The sequence below is a fragment of the Diadema setosum genome, chromosome 13, assembly GCF_964275005.1.
Source record: "Diadema setosum chromosome 13, eeDiaSeto1, whole genome shotgun sequence".
Taxonomy (NCBI): Eukaryota; Metazoa; Echinodermata; class Echinoidea; order Diadematoida; family Diadematidae; genus Diadema; species Diadema setosum.
In genome coordinates this window covers 16378421-16404046 of record NC_092697.1, presented here as the reverse complement: position 1 = coordinate 16404046, position 25626 = coordinate 16378421, and the positions used below count along the sequence as shown (strand labels likewise).

General features: G+C 39.3%; 2 protein-coding genes across 3 annotated transcripts in view; one reads left to right on the top strand and one right to left on the bottom strand.

Moving 5' to 3' along the window:
• Nucleotides 1–1258: 1258 nt before the first annotated feature.
• LOC140236782 (mesoderm induction early response protein 1-like) lies at nucleotides 1259–14293 on the bottom strand. 2 transcript variants are annotated; one of them, XM_072316716.1, is made up of 10 exons: nucleotides 14274–14293; nucleotides 12917–12941; nucleotides 11971–12104; nucleotides 9548–9779; nucleotides 8373–8449; nucleotides 6430–6499; nucleotides 5668–5819; nucleotides 5293–5469; nucleotides 4365–4492; nucleotides 1259–3030 (listed from the first exon to the last, which is right to left on the bottom strand). In XM_072316716.1, exons 1-10 carry the CDS (start codon nucleotides 14280–14282, stop codon nucleotides 2481–2483), a joined length of 1554 nt encoding a protein of 517 aa, XP_072172817.1. In that variant the 5' UTR covers nucleotides 14283–14293; the 3' UTR covers nucleotides 1259–2480. The 2 variants fall into 2 exon arrangements, with proteins under 2 accessions (XP_072172817.1, XP_072172818.1); XM_072316717.1 differs by lacking the exons at nucleotides 8373–8449; nucleotides 9548–9779.
• A 662-nt stretch (nucleotides 14294–14955) lies between these two features.
• LOC140237357 (dynein axonemal intermediate chain 4-like) overlaps nucleotides 14956–25626 on the top strand; it is a 36911-nt gene continuing 26240 nt past the window's right edge. Inside the window, exons 1-8 of the mRNA XM_072317294.1 lie at nucleotides 14956–15224; nucleotides 16773–16983; nucleotides 17939–18055; nucleotides 19107–19177; nucleotides 20057–20169; nucleotides 21212–21393; nucleotides 22437–22544; nucleotides 23574–23643. Coding sequence (XP_072173395.1) covers nucleotides 15187–15224; nucleotides 16773–16983; nucleotides 17939–18055; nucleotides 19107–19177; nucleotides 20057–20169; nucleotides 21212–21393; nucleotides 22437–22544; nucleotides 23574–23643 — 910 coding nt within the window. The 5' untranslated portion in view covers nucleotides 14956–15186. The remainder of the gene's footprint in view (nucleotides 15225–16772; nucleotides 16984–17938; nucleotides 18056–19106; nucleotides 19178–20056; nucleotides 20170–21211; nucleotides 21394–22436; nucleotides 22545–23573; nucleotides 23644–25626) is intronic.

Here is a 25626-nt window from a genome sequence, read left to right as displayed (position 1 = left end):
CTAATACCTTGTTATTCTCCATCAGTCTAGGCTGAACTCGTAGGAAGCATGAAGTGATCACTGTTGCACAGGTACACTGGTTTACCAATTGATAATAATACAGGCTGATGGGTGTATTCTGTTTAATCAGTGAAATACGCCAATAAAAAATAAACCATTTCATAAAATATCCCGCCTGCAAATTCTCCATGTAGGCTTTGTGAAAGGAAGTTGGAATGGACTACAAAAAACTGTTTCAGGTTGCCCAAGCAGAAATAGATTTTCTGTCCACGATATACAGCTTTGAAAATAGCCCAAAATGATGGAAACATTCTCGTAATGTAAGGAACAAGAGACCAAGTGGGTCTAGTGCTCACCCGAGTATCGCAAGTTCACCTTTAATGCATTCTTCCTATTATCTTAACCCTAACTAGGCCGGGCTATTTAGGTAGATCATAGAGCCGGGGGGGGGGGGGGGGGCCTCCCAGGCCCCCCCTCCAGATTTCGGCCGTCGACCGCGCGATCGCGACGAAAATTGGCACACACATTGCCTATGGTGTAATCTAAAGTACTACGAAGTTAGATTAAAAAAAAAAAATGTCATTTATGCTAAATTATGCTAATTTATGCATAATGATGCATGAAATCAGACAATTTGGTATAAATCACTAAATAAAGCTCGAAATGGGCACATTTTTTTGTGTAAATATTCTTTTGAGTGTCCTAAGCAAATATAAGAGAAAAAAATTGAGCTATCCGAAAAGATTTCTTAAGTATTTTATTGTTTTTTGAATTTCTTATGTATTTCTTTGTTTTTTCGACTTTGTTTTTCATTGTTTTTTCGATGAAACTTGTCCGCGACATTGTTCCGAACAAGAAAATATGTTATTAATTGATTTTAATCAATAAAACCCCAAAATAATCATGCTTTTATGAAATTTGACTGTAAGCACAGTTTCCATTGAAATTGTACACGAATTCACGTTTTTGAGCAATTTTTGGTCTGACATGCATGTACATATTTATGCGAAACTTCGGAACCGCGCGCCCGGGCATCGCAAATTTGGTGTCAAAAGATGCGGGAGACTCGACAGGAAAAAGCCCTGAAACGTCGCGGCGATAGCTTTTCACGTTAGCGATACATCGCGCGGAACGTCGAGGGGGGGGCCTCGGAGGCCCCCCCCCCCCCCCCCCCCCGGCCTAGTTAGGGTTAAAAGAATATAGCAAACACAAATGTATCTTGGGGAGGGGGGTGCCTCCAAGGGGCATGGTGTCCATTTACTTATTGTATCATACTAATGATAAAAATAATGTGAAAGAGAAAATTTTACCATGTTTTCAAAAGGATTAAAAACTGGCCCCATATTTGGCCCTGGTTGCGAGGGAGCCAGCCCCGGATCTGTCACACAAAATTAGAAAGCACACTCATTGATGTATTCACTCATACTATTGACTCTTATCATATCTGGTTCTCGAGATTCTTTTTTTTTCTGAACATCTTTCACTTTGGGGCGCCCTGGGGGCCCCCAAGGGTAGCATGGTGCCTGTTTTACCAAACATATTTTCTATCACCTCCCAAGTTTGGTGAAAATCCAGCCACACATTTTTTGGGGAAAAAAAAAGATGAGTAGGTGAGAAAATTAGTCCCTAATTTGGGAATGGCCACAGGAGGGTACAAACACTCACCTATATTACCATGCGTTCTGAGCACTTTTTTTTTTTTGGTTTCATAGAAGATTTTGTAAAGATTCTCTAATCTGGGGCTCTGGGGTCCTCTGGGGTCCCCTGGGGGCCGAAAGAGGGGTATTGCGCCTATTGCTGCAAATGCATATTTTATCACCCTAGCAATAATACATACCAAGTTTGGTGACAAATTTGAACATGCGTTTTTCAAGAAGATGAAAAAGTATAAATTGGCGCCCACTTCGGCCCCCAAGATACACAATGCGTGCTGGACGATGAATGATCACACTAGTTTACTCGAGCCTCAGGAGAGCTTAAAGTGGTTACTATTATATCAAAATATAAATTCTTACATAGTATGCCGTGCATTTTGCATATCGGTTTCTTGCGCGGTGAAGGTGGCATCTGATAACGCTTTGGTAAATTCTTGCAAAGGTTTCAACAAAAGATGCTAGAAAATAAACTCATGTGGTGCACAAGTAAAACAATGCAACACAAAGGCTCATTAACCAAGTGTTTTGTAAAAGCCATACTCTTTGAAAGCTTGCAAAAGAGCTACAGGAGACATGTGTTTATCCATACGGTAGTTTGCACTTCTTGCGTCGTCCATCACTGTTTTCGTGCTGGAGAAGTAAATATCATCATGGTAACGGGAAGGTATACTCATTCTTTCTTTTTTTACAAACATACAAAAAGATGCTATAATGGTAAAAAAACCCTTAATATCTGTTGAATAGTTTGCATCTCTCTGGCACTATATACATATTGTCACACAGAATACTGCAGCACGTTGCTAAGCAATCCACCGCAACTCATTATCATTGATTCACAACCGCACCAAACTTGTCTCTCGCTGATATCGCATCAGTTCCCTTAAAGCTGCCACTGATTGCAGCTACCGACGAGGTGGGCTGGTGGTAGGCTTTTAGACTGGGGTCAACGTTCTGCAAGTTATGTGTGAGGGCCGACGACGCAGGAGGGGAATCGATTGGCGTGACCAGCTCGGCAGAGTTGGGCAGATTCATGCCCCCATTGCTGGCAATGAAAGTCTTGAGATTCTCCAGGACTAGGAGGTCATTGCTCTCCTTCAGTTTCTGTTTCTTGGTGGGCGGGACTCCGTCCTCTGAGGTGATGGGTAGGGTGCGCGTGCTTGCATAGTTAACAGAGGCCGACGCCTCGCTTGGCAGGTCTCCACTGGCAAGCACGCCCAGCTCGGGGGAACAGTTCTGCAAATCTGGCACACCGTTCAGCGCCAGCATGGTCACTTGGTTGGGGGGCTTGTTGATCCGGCTCCGATCCAAGAGGGACTGAGCGGGTGGAGGGCTCATGCTGTTGTCCATGTCATCAAGGAACCGGTCCATGTAATCCCTTTGGGTGTGGTGGAAAGGGAGAGAGAGGGGGGTTGAGGTTTACTATTAGCATTCTAATATGCCAAACTGCTTTCAGACAGACAGGCAAATAATTTTTCCATACACACTGAGGTACCACACAACTTTGCCATACTTAATTTTTTTTTTATTTTTTTATTGTACTCAACTTTCCTTTTCACAACCTCTGCTATTAAGGAGGTTATGTTTTTGTTGGCGTCAGTTTATCTGTCTTTTTGCAAAATAACTCAAAAAGATGTGAACATATTGGCTGAAACGTACACGGGAAATCGATGATGACACAATGAAAAGATTATTACATTTTGGTAATGATCCAAATAATTGTCTGGATCCAGGATACTTTTTTAATTTTCTTTTTCGGAAGGATTATCCATTGGCCAATATGGTCAACAAAAGAGGGAGTTCAAGCTGCATGTATTTGAGGTGTGCACATGCGCACTGAGCATGCACTCGAGGCGCAGTGTGCAGTAAGCTGCTGATGAGATAGACACTGAGACACAACAGAAAGGCTTCTTTATCATTGGGAAATAAGGGCAATTTCAGCATGCGTCTCTGGGTGGAAATGAGCTGCTTGGCAGAGGTCCGAGCTCTCTGAAGGCTTTTCTAGTTTAAAATGAATTGGATGTCAGGTCAAGGGCCATAAGACTTATGATGCTATCACTGGTGTAATGTTTCCCTTTTCATTTGGAATCCTTCTGACATGTAAACTTGCTGATTTCTGCTCAGAACTCATGGTTGAAAGATATGCATAAAAATTTCAATCACCTAATGCTAAGTCCCTAACTAAAAGGCTCCAAAATATGCTAATGACAGGGGCAATATCATAGTGAATGAAATGCACACTATCATCAGAACTAAATGTTTTACCCATGCAATTATCACATGCAACTGATTAAAAAATTAAGAAACTTCAGAAACATTTGAAGCTTTTCCAACATCCAGGTAGCTTCCTATCTTTCCACCGAGAAGTCAACAACTTTAATTTAAAAAATAAAAGACAGTAACTGACAAGTTTTTGCTAAGAATTCTCCATGTTTGACAAATAAATGAAAACTGCCAGTTTTTCCTTCATGCAGCCAGCTCCCTATCCTTTCACAAAGGAGTCAACAACCATTACCGAACCCCCCCCCCCCCCCGTAAAAAAACAAAACAGAAAAGTAATTGACTCTCTTTGTAAGACTTCTCCATCGACTTGGTGGAAACAGACCATTAGAGAATAAGCAGTAACTGCTCAGAAAAGCAGAAACGGCGCCAAGAAAACCTACGCAAAGCCTGGCGCAAGCGGAGTAGAGAGAGAAAGAGAAGTCAACCTACGTAATGCCTGGATGCAAGTGATACTTCTTCTTCACTAGCCGGCTCTGATTGGCGAACATGTCGTGCCGCGCTGTCTTCTTCCAGAGGTAGTAGAATTGGACCAACTCACCAACCGATCTCGTTCTGACCTAAGACAGTCACAGGGTTTACAGTGATAGTGGTCAGTGGAGCTGTATCAGCCATGCAATTCAACATACAGGTACAGGATTAGGACAATTAATTTAACGCATGCATTTGTATAGTATGTTAAACCACATTAGCATACCATGTTACTACCAACTGTGAAGCAAAACTCGTAGACAAACCGGACTGAAATTTAGTGAATTGGTTATTTTCATTAATCTTTCATAAAGGCCTCACACTTTACTGTAACAGATGTTCGCACATTTAGAAATACCTGACCAACATTGTTTTTTTTTTTCTTTAAAAATTAATAAGTATTTCTAATGAACAAACAAGGACTAATTGGTCGATATGATAAGATTGCCTTTGTAAAAACATTGAATGGATCTGGGCACAAGACTTTCCAATACTCCAGTGCCTGGGGATCATTAATGACAATGGTTTTGTCTGGAAACAGATGAGTGGAAGTACACTTCTGGAGTATGATATGTAGTCCACCAGTATATGTTGAGTCTTTGGTAGAGTGCTTGAATGCTTTGAATACAGAGCTCTTCTGTTAGAACCAACATAGTTATGATGAAAATTTGTTGCATCGAAGTATAAATTCAGGTCCCAGAATTATAATCAATAATGTCTATAATGCCAAATTCATTTCGGATATAATAAATTTCTATATAACAAACAAACTGCTGGTCCCAAGGACATTTTATAACAGTAGTCGCCTGCATTGATCTGGAGCATCCAGGATATTCAAGGGGCTTGACAGACTTCACTGAGCAGTTGAATTTCAAGTGACTGGCATTACCTTGTGTTGGTGTATAAGGTGGAAGTTCTTGCCGTAAGTGCGGAGGCCGCTCTCAAAGTTGCGACACTCTTCCTCTGACCATAGGCTCATCTCGTCGGCGGGCGGAGCCATCTGCATCCGATGCCTCCTGAGGGCCTCCTCCACGTTGTGCCCACATTGTAGGAGGATGTAGAGTGCCTAAAAGAAGCAAGGCAGAGGTGCCATTAATCAATCATATTTTCCTTCAACATAATACTTGGAGGTACACGCTATTCGGAATACCGCAAGTCAAATTCTCGTCATCAATATCTAGAGTGAAGCTGAAAAGAAACACTTCCGTCACAAAGAGACAAAATCATCTCATCTAAAAAATGCACGGTGGTGGTGGGTACATACCCTTTCATCATCCCTGATGTGGCAGCCGGTGGGGAGGGCCTTTAGTCCCTGCACGCCGGGGAGAGGTTGGTGGACGTGGTCTAGGAAGCGTTCTACATCAGCTGCCTGCAGCTTGTTGGGATCCCATAATAGTCTGTCCTCATTCTCGTACACTGTGTGCCATAATGTGTGAGCAATGAGACATTAGGCACACGAAGAGCAAATGGCTGATAGATTCACACTAATATGCCTGCATGCAGACACACACACAGGAACACATGCATAAAAACCAGATACACTCCTCCATACACTATCCTCAGGCATTAGAACAAAACAAAATGTAATGTCCTTGTTCAACTAAATTCATTATATCAAGGAATCTAACACTGCATTTTCAAATCTAACATGTAAATTCCTATTCAATACTATTTACACTGTACGCTGCTTACAAAGTACACAGGTATCATTTTGTGCCACGCAAGTTTTATAATTATCAGGGGGGTATTTCATCTGACAAACTGAATCCTTGCATCTGATTGGCTGAGAGTAAATTTGTCCGACAGGACGAAATGCGTCATGAAACGCCTCCCAGAAGTGCTGTTATTCAGACATTAGCAAATCAATCATTTCACCAACATAAATGCTTAATACCGGTTTACACAGCATCTAATAAAAGACCAATTCAATTGTACAGTCACTCATGGCTCCAGTATGACTTCCTGGTTCAACCCGCCTTGCAATGTATATAGCTGAAATGAATCACCATGGTTTCTGGATTCTCACCTGGAGCATCATCGTATGGGCTCAGTCCCTCAGGCACAATGGCTTGGAAGTCATGCCCAACACTTATACACTACACAGGAAAAAGGAAGATCAGATACTATTTGTATGAATCACTGACACAACCATCCTTACAAAATCAAAGATTCTCACCAAACATTAGTACATCAGAGTCATTTGCAAAGTAACCCATGACAAATGTCAACTCTATTTGGATTCCCTTTAATGAGGAATATCACTAACTGCTGAACTACATTAGATTGGTGGGTAGACCTGCACTGATGTACTGCACACACCTATGGAAATGGGAATAGAGTAAATATGAACTAGAAATGTCGCTTTGGCGACTGGTATGCCTCCGCCATAATGCATGATTTTCCCAATAGGTCTAGATAGTACATGTGGACAATGTGTGATTACATTTTCACAAAATTGGCAAAATATTGAAATGACAAGTTTGTCACAAATGTGTTGAATGTTCACCTTCCTTGACCTAGGTTTAATTGGATGAACAGGAGAGCATGTATCTAGGGATTTAAGGACTTTAACTCGACTTTGACCCATTCATACATTTAGGCATTGAGTAATTTTCAAGGTACAGGTGTGGAGAAAAAGTGCAATTTCTGAATTGAATAGTAAATTGTTATCATTTTCATCTGGCCCTTGACCCTAAAATTCATAAGATAATCACTTTCAGGTAGAAAAGTTTCAAGATAACTTGAGCCACTTCCGAGATATGGAGGAAAAAGTTAGTTCAGCACTTTCACTTGATCTTTGACCTTTTGACCTTTGAGGCAAAAAAAGAAGACAAAAAAACTTTCCAGAGAATTTCTATTAGGTTACACATGTATGCATACACCAAGTGTAAAAAAAAAATAACCCTGCTGGCATTGCATGATAGGAGGGAAATAGTAAAATTTTGAAGTGTTGCACTTGACCTTTGACCCCTGACCTTTGACTCCATGAACCCTACATTCTCTAGATAATCACTTCCAGTCAGTATATGTATATGCTATGTTCCATGAAGATACCTTGAACAATTTTCCAAGGTATGGAGAAAAAAAACAGTTTTAATATTTTTACTTGACCTTTTGACCTTTGACCTCATGACCCAAACTTTCACCAGAGAATCTTAATTGGGTAATACATGTATACACTAAGTTTCAAGAAAATATCTTCAGGCATTCAATAGATATGGTGGAAATAGTGAAATTTTATGTATTTGACCCTGACCTTTTGACCTTTGACCTTTGACCTCATGACCCAAACTTTTACCAGAGAATCTTAATTGGGTAATACATGTATACACTAAGTTTCAAGAAAATATCTTCAGGCATTCAATAGATATGGTGGAAATAGTGAAATTTTATGTATTTGACCTTGACCTTTTGACCTTTGACCTCGAGCATGTGCACCCAAAAGTTGATAGGCACAACTTCACCCCCTAATACACATACATGCCAAGTTTCATTAGGATATCTCAACGAGTTTTGATAGTTACCTTGTCCACAAAATTCATTACAGACGGACGGACAACCCGAAAACATAATGCCTCCGGCACCACTTCGTGGCGGAGGCATAAAAAGTGAGGCAAGAACATACTTTGAGCCTTATCTTTCACTCAACAAACTCATTTTAAGGACTAAACAGAGAATACAAAAGAAAGCAAAGTCAAGATGATATAATCGACTCAAATGTCATTCAGTGATGGTGGTGAAATATCAAATTTGTGATAAAGAGTAGCATAAATCTCAGAACATTGGTTAGCTAGCAATGGAGAGTGACATAGTCCTTCATCCCTTCATTACATTTTCCAGCTGTACAAAATGCAATAAACTATACAGATAGCATGCAATTCTAACAGGAAAGCTGAATCACAAATGCCAGCACAAAATCATGGATGCAACTCATGATAAAAATGGTTTTACTGTTTCAATAAAACTGACCTTCTTCCAATCATCAGGTGGAACGTAATCGGAATCCTCGGAGCCTGACTCTGATTCTTCGTCTGGATTGGCACTCGCTGCAGTCAAATAAATATAATTTATTATTAAAAATGCATGATCTCCCACAATGAGTCAATCTCTCTACAGCTCGACAGTCCAGCAGGAATTTCATTGTCTTGTTTCACAGAACTGCAACAACAAACAAAATACAGTTTATTTCAAATCACTCGACGCACAATGAAGTCGATGTATGTCTGCCCAAAAAGATCACTTTAAACTTCCAACATTTAGAGTTTCAGTAATTTGTTATCTTTGTGATTTTAAGAAATCTGAAGTTTTAAAGAGAAGCCTGCTCATCTCACAAAGCCATAACAATACAAAAGTGAAAAAAAAAAACAACTAACACAAACAGGAGCATAATTCATGCACTATTACTCCTGCTTTCTCTGGCATGAATTAAAATTCTTGTTTAAACATGTTAAAAAACTGTAACTCTTCTATTACCAGTACCACAAGTTAAACATAATGTCTATTTCAAAAACATCCTTCACAATAGATTTGAGACACGTGATCTACATAAGATGTGAAAAGACTATAACAACTCCACAAAAACATGAGCACATCACAGAAGACTGATAGGGCACAAAAATGATGCGTCTGAACAGAAGTATGTCCATAATTTTGCTGAGACCTTTGTTTACATATATTTGACATTTTACCTTATCTGTCATTACACGACCCAATGTATAAAATGCATTACACAACCCCTACGACAAAGGGATCTTCATACTTGGACACACAAGCAGCTGGATTACAATGCCATAGACACATATTTCTCTCATTGACATGTCTTCATATCTGCACATACAGCAATGCATATGAAAGTCTTTACAAGACATAAAAAAACAAACAAACAAACAAACAAACAAGAAACAAACAAACAAAAACAATCAAAAAGAACTGGCAGATGTTCTAGTCTCAGTTGAACATGATAGCTGTCATCACTGGTAAAGGCAAACATAGAGCACTGTGTAGGCCAAACTGATCATGAGACAAGGAGATGGAAATTCATATAATGATGGACACAAGAAAGAATTCAAACAGCATTCAACTCACGGCCAAACTGACCATGAGACAAGGAGATGAGTAGAAAAGAATTCAAGCATTCAACTCACATCTGAGCAATCTCTGGGTATGCGTGCGACCGGGCGTAGAATCCCTGGACCCCTGGTACACGTCACTAGGTAATGATTCCTCCGTCTCGCCATTAGTTAAGTCTTCTTCTCCATTGGTGAGGTCATCCTCCTCCTCTTCCTCCTCTTCTTCCTCTTCCTCCTCATCATTAGCCACGCCCCCTTCGGGTGGCAGGTACATGGCTAAGAGGTCATCCATTGGAATCTCAGCATCCTGTAGGCACAAATTCAGAGGTGAATATGACTATCTAGCAATGCATGGTTAGCAAGTTATTTCTTCTATCTGCTCAGAAGAATATGGCAAAGTAGAATAAGACATCAAATATAAATGAATCAGATGTTGGACAGAAAATCAAAGCAACAATTCTAAGAGTACTTGCAAAACTCAGTTGAGGTCTTTTAATATGATTTTTTTTTTTTTTTTTGCATAGGTTTTGCTACAAATAACTATTTGTAAAAGGTTAGAAGGCATGCTAATTGTGTGATTTTTGTCATAATAAGCCTGAGATGTGTGAGGTACATGCTTGTCACAAAAAACTTACAATGAAGAGAATTTGTTTTTACCGACGCTCAAGTGACAGATGTCTGTGATACATCTATAGCATAACTAAGAAGAATATAGTCACTAAACTTGAAAACAAAACAGTACAAAACAGTCATAAAAACTATGGATCAAAAGTTACATTTTGGCTTTCATACTAGATGTATTTATAATATTGAACATTCAGCTCGGTCTTTTCATTATCCTGTAATTTTTATGCCTCCGCCACAAAGTGGTGCCGGAGGCATTATGTTTTCGGGTCGTCTGTCCGTCCGTCCGTACGTCCGTACGTACGTCCGTACGTACGTCCGTACGTACGTCCGTACGTCTGTACGTCCGCACGTCCGTACGTACGTCCGTCCGCATTCGTTTACGGTGAAATCGGCCAAAGGTCAAAGGTCAAGGTCAAATCATTAAATTGTATCTGTTTACGCGATAACTAAAGACTGGATTCAGCAAATTTCACCAAAATTTGTCTGAGGATGATGTATGATGGGACAATTACTTGATTAGGTTTTGAGTGAAATTGGACAGAGGTCAAAGGTCAAAGATCAAGGTCAAATCCTAAAATTTATCTGTTTACGTGATAACTCTAAACTGGATGAAGCAGCTTTCACCAAACTTGGTCCAAGGATGATGTATGATGGGGCAATTAGTTGAGTAGATTTTAGTGACATTGGCAAGAGGTCAAAGGTCATAAGGTCAAGGTCAAATGTTAAAAACATTGCTATTTCCCCCATATCCATGCAATGCCCAAAGGTATTATCTTGAAACTTATTGTAGACATGTACTACTGCATAAAGATTCTCCAGAGAGAGTTTCATGTCATAAGGTCAAAGGTCAAAAGGTCAAAGGTTGGGTGAATATGTTACAATTTCACTTTTCTTGCAAATGGTTCAATGTATCTTCATGGAACTTGGTACATACACATGTACTGACTGGCAGGGATTTTCTAGGGAATGTAGGGGTCATGGGTCACTAGTCAGGGGGTCAAAGGTCAAGGTCAACTCCTCAAAATGTTACTATTTCCCTCATATACTAGTATATGCAATGCTTACATTATTATTTTTAAAACTAAAACTTGATATGTACATGTATTCCCTAATGGAGATTCTCTGAGAAATTTCCAGCCAGAAGGTCAAAGGTTAAGGGTCAAAGGTTAAGGGTCAAAGGTCAGGTTTAAATGCAATATCTATATATTTTATACTGTAATTACACTCTTTCTTCATACCTTGAAAATTACTCAATGCATAAACTTATAAAAGGGTAGGTCAGAAGTCAAGTAAAAGTTCTCAATTCCCCAATTTATACAGGTACCTGCACTCTTAGACAATTATAGCAAACCTAGTTCAAGGAAAGTGAACATTCAAGATATTTCTGACAAACCTGTCATTTCAATATTTTGTCAGTTTTGTGAAACTGTCATAACACATTGTGAAGACATTGAACCATACACCTATTGGGAGAATCATGCATTATGGCAGAGGCATCAGTCGCCATAGCGACATTTCTAGTTCCTCTTATCTCTAACATATTTCTTCTTCTTTTCATTCTTCCTTTTTTTTTTTTTTAGTGAGGACAAACTCGTGAAATCTATGAGATTTCAAACAGAAATGCCGAAGAGCCACTGCCATCTTAACAATTGACTTAACTCCAAGATTGGATACCAAATAAGATGAATACATGATATTAAACATTCATCATATTCTTTAAAACTCTCCTTCAAAGTTTTTCATCTAACTACAGCAGCAATGTATTGCTTTTATTTCATGACTTCCATATCAAGAAAAACAAACAAAAATTGTTGCTGAGATAGCTTCCCTCTTCAGGGAACATAGCAAGGTGCCTTAAAGCAAATGCTCACCTGTGCTAGTTCATCCAGCTCATTGTTGCTAAAACTCTCCCCACTCTCATTTTGCTCCTCTTCTTCGAGCGTTCGCTCGTCATCATAGTCATGGACCATCATTTCGGCCGTGACATCAAAGTCACGATCATTTTCTAAGCAGTCAGGTTGAAAAAAAAAAAAAAAAATTCATCAAAAACTCAGTGTTGACATGGAAAATAAATGTGTTCAGTTTACATGAAGTGCAGAGTGGTGAGAGCAATGTAAGCCCACACAAGGAATTCAATATCCCCTTTTTCATTAGCAAGCAAATGAAGCATAAATCAAGAAAATTTTCATATGATGGCAGCTCTATGGTAATGATAATAACTTAATTGGAAACCACAAGTTTCTTTGAAGTACACACTTCCTCTATATTACATCAAAACAGTGGAGAGAACCTCATTTTGGCAAAGCATTTGGTATTGGGAATTTTTCCACTGGTTCTGCTTCCTACAAATTCCAGTAAAACTTAGTCAATACAAGTTTCATCTATGATGTACAACAGAAAAAAAAAGAATATAGGAAAAGTAGAATATCAAGATTACAAAAGATTTTAAGAAATATGTATAACAAAGACGACTTTTTATCCTTAAAGCATTACCATTTACAATGACAAGTTGTTGCTGTTTTTTTTAATCACTTTTTATTTGGGGCACAAAACAATAAGAGGAAACTGAACACTTGTGAACTTGTCAAAGTTTCACTGTTTCTTATTGGTTTTATGTATACATTACATAAAAATGTGGAACTAATCTCTTATTAACAATACCATCTGCATTGGTTAATTCCTCAATAATAAATATTTATTTTTTTTTAATCTATTTATTTATTTATTCATTTATTTATATATCTTTATTTTGTATCTTTTTATATTATCTTTTTTAAATTTTTTAAATTGATTGACTGATTTATTTATTTTGCTTACCGGGACTCGAGTCGCTTGTTGCCGGCTGGAGAGGAGGAAATATAAATGTAATCAAGTTACTTTGTGTGATGTTTTACTTTTTCACAGTAACTACAATAAAATCAATGACAATATGTTCAATAATACCATCAAATGCATATGAAGAAGTCATACAAATACAGACATTTCCTGAAAGCACATTCTTGACACTGAAAACTTGTGGAATGGAAATGAAGCTGTATGGCTGGTGTGTCAAAGTTAGCATACATTCCATTATACCTTCCATGATAAAACTTAATTCATTCACAGTTGGCACCAGATAGGACCAGAAGACTGCATATCAATTCTAGGAAATGGGCTGCAATACTGTTTTTGTGGCATAGATCTATACATGAACATCCTCTTTTCACTTTGATCTAAAAATAAAGAGTTAAAATCGAAATTAAAATCAAAGAACAAAATATTATTTGGATTGTTACTTAGGAGGGTAGGGGATTGTAACTCATTACATGATAATATAATAGCAAATTTTATGACATCTTTGTGTCTGATAATGAATGCGCATTCTAAAGCACAGACAGCGAATTGTGCAAGGCTAGTGATGACTTTCTACGCCTTGCCAAAAAGTGCTTATTCTTGAACTGGACATAGACCTTTAACATTTTACTACTTTTGTCTATAAACATTACTTTTTTAGGTATCCTTTTTCAGCCCTAACGTTACAGTTTCGCTACGTCATTAACTGCACAATTGTCCTCTGTATAAGTCGCTGGTGATACATTACGGGAACTACACTTCTTTATCATATCTCATTAGATATCTTCATATCATTCATAAGATAATAATTCTGCATTTACATTAAAAATTAAAAATCAAAGCACATTTGGGGTCAGGGACGTCATGAACTACGATTCCGTAAACCGCTATAGACAGGCCTTCGGTAACTCTAAACTTCCCAACTCAACGGTCCTTCGACCACACTGCCCCCGGAGTTTCGGGAGCTGCACAGTGTCATATGGCCCTATCATAGGATTCTCCGCAGTGATACATGTTCATGCACCGCCCTACAACATAAGACGTCTATGCCATCTCTTCCGATTGGTCGATCAATCATGCGCGCCGATACATCAGCGCAGTACATAGAGTATACATGTAGTACGTGGGGAAACACTAACCTGCAGGGTTACCCGTTACTTGCTACAAAACATCACTTCTTTCACTCCACAGTTGTCAATATTTAAACGGACATAAGCAACTTTTAGTCTCATAGGCTGACAGAATAAATACCAATAATCTGCTTAAAACTCTTTCACACTCATTTGTCCTCAATGAAAGGTCAAATTTTACTCCTAAATTTAGAGATTTTTCGGTGACTTACCTCCGCCATGATAACACAGTATTATGGGATAACGTCGACCTCTACGGGCTGCTGACGTAATAGCTAAAAAGTCCCGGATGTTCTCATTAGGGCCAGTACGTTATCCATATCGTAATTGGTCTGCTGAATAGCAGTCATTTTAGATAGAAAAATTACATTACAAGGATAAAATCAGATTTTTCAATTAAAAAATGAACAAAAATATTCTAAAATATAATTTGATGCCTTTTTACATCCTTTTAATTAATGTATTACCTTATAAAACAATTTGAAGTTTGTGCGAATATGACTTACTTTTCTGCTTGGACCAATCACAAATCGTGTTATGTACACACTTCGATCCTATCAATCCCATGGCAACTCCGTCGGCGGCTTCGGCTGATCTCTGCTTCAGTCGTTTATTATGCTATGCTATGCTAAATCGGAACGTCGAGGAGTACCAGAGTGTCATCTCACACAGATTGTAACATATGGGACTGATGGGTCACAGGAGAGTCAACGCTAATCATTTTTGTCAATTCATTCGTGTTCGCCGGCATTGAACATTGCAAATCATATTATACAGGGGACATTTTTGTATTTTGTGCTTAGGGAAAGTGTTATTTCCCCCTCATTGTGTCTGTGTAACACTAACAGTGTAGAAATAGGAAGCAGGCGTTCAAATTTCGAACATCGTCGATCCTCCCAGGCCCAGCTCCCTAACGTCGGCAACGAGTGCGCTGTCTGCGCGTTTTGATACTGAGGAAGTTGTTTCTCCGTCAAATTACAAGAAATCGAGCTATGATCAACTGCAAGTACTAGATTAAGTTTTCATATGTCAGCAAAGCTGGGGCTCAAGGGCCGAGCTCAGCATTAATTGATTGGTGGAGCGAGAATAGCCATCGAAAACGAACTTTTCAACACCAGATTCACGATGTCAACAGGCGCAGGAAAAGGAAAAACTGGGCCAGGGTGAGTGCAGAGCTCCGAGAGTAATTAGACTAATGCACTTGTCAATTGCAGTCCCGGCCCATGGGTACCCGGGGATGGCCGGGACTTGCATCCCACTTGCAATTTTGCATGTTACACTACCCGGCCAAGTCCCGGCCAAGTCTCCGACAGGTCGGGCAAAATTTTCACGGAAATCCCCCGCTAAGTCCCCGGCAGGCCGGGCAAAATTGAAGTTGAAATCCCCGGCCAATTCCCCGACAATCCGGGCAATATTTGTGTAGAAATCCCCGGCCAAGTCCCCGACAAGTCGGGCATATTTGTATAGAAATCCCCGGCCAAGTCCCGACCCTCAAGGCCCGGGCACACTGCCCAAAAGTCGCGTAAGTTTGCATGAATCACGCAAGAAATTTGGTTTTGCGCGTGCTTGTCCGTTGAGAATTTTCGCTGATTTACGCGATGAAAATCACCGATGAATTGCGCAAGAATTACGGAAATATCACTCAAAAATCACTAATCAGCGCATAGGCACGCAAAGGCCCCAAATAGGGCGAATTCGTGATTGTGCGCGACACCTGACGACAGAGGTCCACGGAAAATCACGCATAATCTGCGCTTTATCACAATTAACTGCGTATGAATCGCACATAAACGTGATAGCGGCAACATTTTTGCAAACGATCACTGATATTTCGCGCGTTGTTCGCGTAAGAACAACGCAAACTACGCAAAAATTGCGTAAAAACTAAAACAGCGCAATACTGCCTAGAAGTGTGTAAACTTTTACGCGAAGCCGAGTTTTGAGCTGCTCAAAAACCTGGCTTTTGAGGACCTGTCACACTGCCCAAAAGTCACGTAAACGCATGAATCACGTAAGAAATTCGAGCCTTATTTTATGCGCATTTCATGAGTTTGTCTACAATTTTGAACCTTCGTAGTTGTCAGCCGATGTGCGCCGGATCGGCACTTTACGCAGTTCCATGTTTTGAGGAGCTCAAAACTCGGCTTCGCGTAAAAATTTTACGCAGTATTGCGCTGTTTTACGAAATTTTTGCGTAGTTTGCGTGGTTCTTACGCGAACAATGCGCGAAATATGCGTGGAATATCAGCGATTACTGACTAACTACCACTTTATCAACTATCTAGTAATGAATCTAGGCCTACTCTAACGTTAAACTCAACCCATTGACTAGTAACACTAACAGCACAACAGTATGATATCCATAGAACTCTGGTGGTTCTAACTTCTATGTCATCAGATCAGATGATGATAATAATATTGACTAGATTGACAAAATTGAAAAATTGACTAGATTCTGATGTTAGAATAAAAACCCTGTCCCTCTAACATTAGTCTGTAAAACTCTAACCAAATCTAGCATCTAGTTTTTCTAAGTTTAGTCAGACTCAGAGTGACTCTGTCTGTAACATTGTTTGAATTGAAAATCAAGCAAAGAAAAAAAGGGAGCGAGATCTTATCTAGTTCCAGCACATGGAGTTTAACCATTAGGCAGCAGTCCATTGAAAGAGTGACGCAGTTTTGTGTGATATGAATTTTTCTTCAATCACCAGCATGCTCAAGATTCCTGGCGGAGGAGGGTCCAATGCAGCAAATCGCAGCAAAATCAGTGGGTCCACTAGTCAGAATCGCATTGGCAAGGAACGCAATGTGACTCTGGGTGTTGGGTCACGCACAACCCTCAGCTCAAGCAGAAAGAGCCAAGTGGGCATTGACAGCAAGACTGAGCACCACAGGCTTGGTGGAAAGATCCTGAACATACAGGTTGGTTTATTATATTTGAAGCTCAAAATATGGAATGAAAAACCTTATCAGTGCCTTCATACACAGATATTAGTAAAATACTGGCATCCATTGTAACCTCAAGTTTAAGTGCCTGAGCTCAGACAACCTCACCAACCCCCCCCCCCCCCTTTTTTTTTTTTTTACCATCATAGCATCATCCTTGGCCTTGGAACCATCTTTCAGATCAAGAAATCAGAGGTGGAGCTGTGCTGTGAAATTGTATGCTTGAACCCTGTATGCGTTTGGGAAATGACAAGAAAATGTAGTTTTAAAAGTAGGCCCATTCTTGAAAAGGCATACAGGACTACTGTATGTGCTCATATCATGCAGTTCATATCTTACAGTGTAGGCCGCTATTCCCAAGGAATGTTAAAAGGAAATTAATCAGTTTGACAGTTATAGCAAAGATTAAGAAGTGAGCCACACAGTCCTAAGATATTGCAAGAAATTCTTTACAATGCAAATGAAATGACGAGACTGGCAAAGAAGTCTTGTACATTATATCACTGTTGAACTGTTAATAGACAGTTTGATATCACATAACACTTATGGAAGTTGGCAAAGTTTGCCGAAAGTAAATACCTGGCACCATGCCTGCAAAAAACAAATCATTATACTATTTTGCATTTGGATCTCATCATCTGTTCAAATGCCTGCTCTTTCTTGCATTTGATTGTCATGTTCTTACTGGATTTATATTCTTCTTCTGAAATGTCATTATTACCATGGTTGCACCCTATGTATATCTTGGGCATTTAGCCTTCAAAGAATGTATTCTAGTACTCAATGTTATACAGTGTAAGATGTGATTTTAGACATTTTTTTTTTTAAAGACATTATATCGCAAACTGAGTCAGTAACTTTCACTCATCACATGACTCTGCCAAACTTAAAAAATCCATCCCTCCCCATGACTGTCTCCATCTTTGAACAGGTGGTCGATGATGATGGATCAGATGTCACTCCACAGCCACTCCTTGTTGTTGACCCCAACTCGGTCAAGCAGCAGCAGAGCAAGCTGTTCAACGCTGGAGAGTCCACCCAGGGAACGGTAAATGATCTGTTTACAATTTGATTTACAACCTAGGACAGCTGCCTCAGAATCAACACTTGTGCACAGCCCCCCCCCCCCCCCCATGACCATTCTGGATTACACATCTTACCAAGAGGTGTAAATGGCAGGCATGATTTCACCTAAAACATCCACACCAAGATTTCATAGCATTATGCAATACACTGAGCACTATGTTCTCTTGACTTTTAGTGAGCCCCTTTACTTTCCATCAGTGAGAATCCTTTCATATGATTAGAGCTTATATTGCAGGTACTGTAAAAGTGGATATTTTTGCGCAACTAATTTTTCGCGCTTGATTGGGTAAGAAGAGTTTTGCATGTTTTTAATTCGGCGGAATCAAGACATCAACTACTGGGACATATGGCATGCAAAAATTTACGCGTGTTTTTATTTTCGCGCTAGCTTCTGGTTGCGTGAAATGCGCAAAAAATTCAACACCATGAAAATTTCCACAATTACAGTAGCATATTATCAATTTGTTATGATACTTTTTTTGGGGGGGTTGAGATGGGGATTCAGATTTTACATTTTGAAAGATAGTTAGAGACTACTTACGAGATATTAAAGAGAAAAACGATTCCAAGAGGAATTCAAAGTTTATTTGATAAAAATTGGTTTTGAAATGGATGAGATATCCAAAACAAAGTAAAACAAAGTGGTCCTTATGAAAGGTTGGACTCACATTTTATTAGAACCACTTTAGTTTTTGATATCTCAGCCATTTCAAAACCGATTTTCATCAAATAAATTTTTAATTCCTCTTTGAATTGTATGCTCTATTGTATTTCATATAAGTGGTTTCCAATTATCTCGCAAAAAGTTAAAAGCTGTACCCCATCTCAACAAGAACTATACTATCTCTTTAATTTCCTTTTGTGCTGAAAAGTTTATATTGCTGTCATTATCATGAGAACATAGATGCCTATGATATCTCTCAAACTTGGAATGATATTTGCTAGTTTGCCAATGCTGCCTCATGATTATAGTATTGTAAGGTAATTAGGACATTTTCCTATCAATCTTTCAGCCCACAGATCTCATGTCACAAGCGTCAATTTATCAAACTGGGACAACAAGCTTTGCTGGACCTTTTACAAGGTAAACAAACCTCCACACTATTGATTCTTCTTTTTTTTTTAAACCTTGTTAAAAGCATGCATTGATCCGTAACAACTTTACAAGCATGAATCTATTAAAAGTCCTGCTAGATTTGCAGCATGGTGCTTTGACCAGGGGACATGAACCCTGCATGTATCTTCTAGTTTTCCTCCATGATTTTCTGATTTTGTTGGTTGATCATTCACTCAGCGAGGCAGAACAAATGATCGAAATGGATTTGAATATATTTTACCTGATTATTCGAAAGTTGTAGTTGATATTACAGTGCTTGGCCATGCAATGCAGCTAGAGCTTCCAGGTCTCTCTGAGTCTGCAGTCTGAAAAATTTCTTGAAGTCACGCAAAGAGAATGTAAAGACCTCCCTGAGTTTGGAATTATTTTTGCTAATTGAAGATGTACATGTATGACCACACAAGTATCTTTCAGACTGCTCTGTTGAACCTTAATGATTTTGGTGGGGAAATATTGGCAGTTCTGCAATATTGTAAACTTCCATTTCCATTAGTTGATAGATTTGGAAAATTGATTTGAGCACTTCTATGTTGCCTTGTGTTTACATTTTAATTGCGTACCTATGAGTTAAGATTAAACAAAAACTTGTGCCTAGTTGTTTGTCAAGTTATGGTTGAAAATGATATGGCTCTCTCTGCGAATTTACCTTTGGGATGAAAAAATAAATTAAAGTTTAGGACATACTATCCGTCACCCACGATGCAATGTTAGGATATTCCTCATGTTGGTTTCTATTCAGAGATCAAACAACCACTCACCCTAAGAGCACCATTGTGATGTGACCAGTGCTTGTTTTTCTCATTTGTCGATAGATTACATGACACAGTTTTGTTCTGTTTCATTCAGATCTGTATTTGGTGCTAGCTTGTCACGTGCATCCAGTCAGTCCAACACCGAATCCTTCACTGACGAGATCGCCGAGCCCACCACTATGAAAGACATCTTGAGTGGGCTTGAAGGTGAGTGACACATTGCCAGAAGTCAGTAACAATGATGGATCCTGTTTCAGGTGCTGTTCTGAGTACTTGGGCTAGCAAATGCTGGATTGTGCTCCACAGATGTGCTTCCATAATTCCCAGTCTCTATGTAAATGTTGGAGTTAATCAAAGCTGTCAGTTTTCACCCATGACTTCATGTCTTGTTCATGCCTTGATGTAGTTTATGCTTTCGACTTGCTGTGTCTGAGAGCAACAAGACCAAGAAGTCTGACTTTCCAAGAATAGCCCATCTGAATTTTCCTGAAATTTTTCTTGCGCCATCATCCAGTAATGATCTGTCTGGAGTGATAGGGATGCCTGGATTTACCTCACTGTAGCAGCAACTGCTCCTCTCACACTAGCCTTTTGGCAAGGCCTCGTGGCTGAAAAAGAGACTAACTGCGAGAGAATGAGTGAACGCGAGACCGAGCGGCGCAGCCACGCGGCCTTTTGAAACCTGACATGAATTTCCTATCTTGAGCCTTGTTTCTCGCCGATTCTCCTACCAAAAAGGGTAGCGGCCAATCACCGACCACATTGCTCACCACGCTGTTGCATCTAATGAATACGTATAAGTATACATGTCTTCGGCTTGCTCAACCGTAGCTGCCTGCATTGCCAGCAGTGTTGACACATCCTCATTAGCATACCAACTGCGATCTGACTCATGAATATATGAATAATTCATATTCACCTTCGTCGGGAGGCGGTAGGGAAAAAACCCCAGGTTTCGAAAGGCCTCGTGGCTGCGCCACTCGGTCTCGCGTTCACCCGTTTCTCGCAGTGCTCGGTGTGGCGAGTTAGTCTCAATCTTCAGCCAGGAGGCCTTGTCAAAAGGCTACTCTCACACCTTCTTGCCACCTAGCCTGACTTGGGGCATCCTCCTTCCTCAAGCAAATCTTCCAAAACTCCTCTTCCCCCTGTCTCTTCCACGTCTTCTTTGGTTGATGTTTCCTATCTGTAACATCCAAGAACAGCTTACATTATTGTCTCACTTTGCTCATCCTAATCTTCCTTGGTGAAGACATCCAAACCAGGCGGGAGGAGACAAAGGAGGACCTCACAGAGGAGGACCTGGAGAATGTGGTCTCCATCTGTCTGACGGAGACCCCGACCATCTGGCTCCTGGACCTGCCCGGGGTCAGCGTCTCAGCGGATGTTGACGAAGCAGCAGACGTCAAGACCAGGAATGAGAAATACAAAGAGGTAGCCACACCCAAGATAGTTCATGCTGCAATGTAATATGTAATGTAAAACAGTCCTGGAACATCTTTCTAGATTATGAGCTAATTGCATGAGAATCATTATTAGCTCCTATTTGTTACTCTGATATGTGTGTGTTTGTTGGTGTGTACATGATACTATTTGATAGAATGTAGATTACACTCCAAATGTAAGTAACCCTCAGAGCTAGATACTGCCTGCCTTATTCATCTATTGGTATACCAGAAATGCCAGTTGCTACTTGTTTGTGCAGTATTTTGTACTGTTTTTGCAAAGATACTACAGGTTTTCATAGAAAATACTATGTTCCCAAATTCTATTACAGTACCTACATGTCTATTGCAAGAATCCTGTAAAAATACTGCTTTTCCACTAAAAATATGTTTTTTTATCGCTTAGAATACTTCACTGCTGTTTGTGAGGTTGGCATCCTCTGTATAAGTGCCTACAATTATGTGTGATCCTTGGCCTCAACAAGTGATAAGAATTTCAATTTCAATTTCATCTTTATTGTCCAATCTGGGAATTCTTTTTGCTTTAAGTCATTGCGCATACATGTAAACATGTAAAAACATTTAAAACTTTTTAAACAGGAACATAATCACAAACCGCAGGACTTTCACCTGAAATACAATTTGACATAAAACGTACAACGTACTTCTTAAGAATACTGATATCTACCAAAAACTTAACACATATATGCTTCTCAGAACATAATTTAAACATCCCTACATCTTATCACAGTTAATCAAACAGAACTAATTTTAAACAATTTATGAGAAAAATAAAGTAACATGGATAAAAATAGGATACACAGAGCTGCCACCATTACAAGATTCATGTCTTATACATGTATGACATTTAACAGAGAAGATATCTTGAAGCAATGTTTAATACATACAGATTCATATGCTTTAAACTTCTGTAATATGTATCGTTGATAAGTATGAAATAGGAAAGGCAAGATAGCTATAACAATTGTTGTGATGGTATGACATATCGCTGAGATATCTTTGCTCCCACAGCTCTGCAAGAGCCGTGACGGTAATGATAGATACGCTGAACGAGGCATGCAGACTTTCAACGATCTTCCCAAGAACAAGGAAATCCAGACCACAAGGGTCAACTATGTGGTGAAAGTATGAAATAGGAAAGGCAAGATAGCTATAACAATTGTTGTGATGGTATGACATATCGCTGAGATATCTTTGCTCCCACAGCTCTGCAAGAGCCGTGACGGTAATGATAGATACGCTGAACGAGGCATGCAGACTTTCAACGATCTTCCCAAGAACAAGGAAATCCAGACCACAAGGGTCAACTATGTGGTGAGTGTCCGAAAAGCTTACACACATCCTCTGTGCAAAGCTTTCCAGCGGCTGTGTTGGCTATTGACAAGTACATGTACTTGGTGAATGTTAATAGTATTGAGAAGTGCAGAGTTGAGCAAAAAATCATGATCACCAAATAGAAAATGATATTCCGGTAGTAGGAAAGATGATGTCAAACAAATAAACAAACTAACAAACAAAGGTTGATACATTTGTCAAACTATGTTTATCAATTTTTTTTTCAGCTTTATTCCTTTGATAAGGCCACCTGACTGGTAGTCACTGAACAGTCACTGACTCAGTCCAATTATGCAGTTGCATGTATGGTTTAGATTGCAGACGAGACAGATTGTTCATTTTACCCGTAATAAGTCACTCTCTTTACATTTTGGCTTTTTAATGAAGCATGGATGCATTTATGTCAGCTTACTTGTCATTGCCCTTAATTTGATTGAGATGTGAAAAGTAATAGTCTTCATTGACCACATGTCACAATCTACATACGTGATCTACCGAAGATGGGAACATATTGTACATTTATCATACACCTCTAAATATCCAATTGAAGAATGCTGTGCCTAAGCTGAGGAGAATGAGTTTGTCATTCTGCAATTCCTGTTGATCTGACACTGCCATGTTATGTTTTTGAAACGCTCTGTTATTGTAAAGTGGCGAGCAAACTTCAGCAGAGTCAACCTCTGGCTAAATAATATGTAGAAGGCATATCTTATTCATTTGACCATCGACTCTTGCTGTTGAATTTCTTATTGGAGCAAAGGAAAGTCATTAAATTCATTTTGCTGTTGTTGTTTGTTTGTTTGTTTTTCACAGGACAAAGACAGTACAGTCACAAATTGGGAGATGTATGACACATACCAAGATCTTGAAAACAAGGAAAAAGGTAGGTTTGAGAGGAAAAACCTGTGGATGTGGCATGCAATAGCCCTCTCTAATATTTTGTTCTGGTTAGGAAGTAGATCTTATCTTATAAAAGATCACAAAATTGTACGATCTGAATTGAATAAAAAACCTGATCATTGAGAAATATATGAGTGGCCATTGGATTACCCATTTTCAAATAGGTACATGTAACATTCCATTGAATAACTTTATATGTTTGTACATGTATTTTATTGAGACATTCTTGTTCAGGTGATATCACTGTGTGTAACTAGACACTATATGCCATGATTTCACTCTAGGGACTTCATCATCACTTAAGTGGTTTAGTAGAGCAGATAAGCCGAAGAATTGTGCAAAATTTGACTAAAGCATGAAACTTTCACCATTGTTAGTACATGCTATAAGATTAATTTTAAGATCGGGAGGTAAGTCTGAATTGACCTCTGATGACCTCTAGAGGTCAATGACCTCAAAATCTAAGAAAATTGATATTTTGCGTCATTGGTTAATGATAAACACAGTAATGATGTACTAAAACTTAATATTTGTCACAGTGAAATTGTCTTTATGTTCCACAGAGCCCTGACAGGTTTCTACCTTTGACCTCTGATGACCTCCAGAGGTCAATGACCTCAAAATGTCAGAAAATTGATATTTTGCATCATTGGTTAATGATAAAACACAGTAATGATGTACTAAAACTTAATTTTTGTCACTGTGAAATTGTCTTTATATTCCACAGAGCCCTGACAGGTTTCTATCTTTGACCTCTGATGACCTTCAGAGGTCAATGACCTCAAAATGTTAGAAAATTGATATTTTAATGCGTCACTCATAACTGAAACACGATAATTATGTACTAAAAACTAATTTTTGTAAGAGGAATTGCCTCAATGTTCCACTGAACCTTTCGAGTCAGATTTCTACCTTTGACCTCTGATGACCTATGATGACCTATGATGCGGCCAATGACCTCAAAATGTCAGAACATTGATATTTGGTGCAATTGGTTGATGACAAACATGATGTTATATTCATTTGTATTACAATTGAATTGTTTTCCTATTCCACAGAGCAAGAGAAATTACTCACGTGTCTCTACCTTTGACCTCTGAGGAAGGTGACAGGTCAATGACCTCAAAATATCAGAATATTGATATTCTATGTATAGTCAACGAGTTGGTCAACTTTGTAATACCCGATGTACAATCATTTATGCTATAATAGAAGAATCTTGTCATTCCATGGAACATTGGTCATTAGCCTGTGCGTTAACTTTGACCTCTCAGGACAATGAGAGGTCACTGAGGTCAGATGTGTAGGCTTACCTGTATTGATGTTTGGCTTCATTGGTGTAATCGTAAATGCTTAATCATGTACAAATCACGCATTGATGTTTTGATCAAAGTGTGTATGCATATTCCACAGAGCATTGGTTTATAGTAACAGGTCTCTGAAATGTGAGAGGTCAATTACTTCAGAAATAAAGCTTAAGTTTCTTGAGTGATGGCAGTGACCTCAAATACAACTGTTATGTTTGGGTTAGTTATGTAGACTAGCAAATATGGCCATTATCTCGACACTCGAGGAAAACAAGGCCCACGAGACTGATATACAGAGTGTTTAATCTATTCAGTGTAAGTCTCATAGATCTTTTCCCCCATTTGTCGGACTCATTATGGGACTGGTTTGCCTAAGTGTCAAGCTCATGGGCAATATTTGCATAGTTTCCAGCTGGTGGGCCTGTATTGGCCAGTGTAAAGCTGGTGGGTTGTTACAGTATGACTGCGATGAATGACTCATGGTCCTGGAGTATACAGTCCACAGCTGCGACATCATGGACCATCTTGAAAACTTCGACATACTGTGAGGCCCAACATGCATTCCACATGAAGCAATCCTGTGTATTGCAACTAGCTATTGCCATCCGAGACCTACCCAGGGAATAGATAAGCATTCATGGCAAACCATGGAGAAAGCG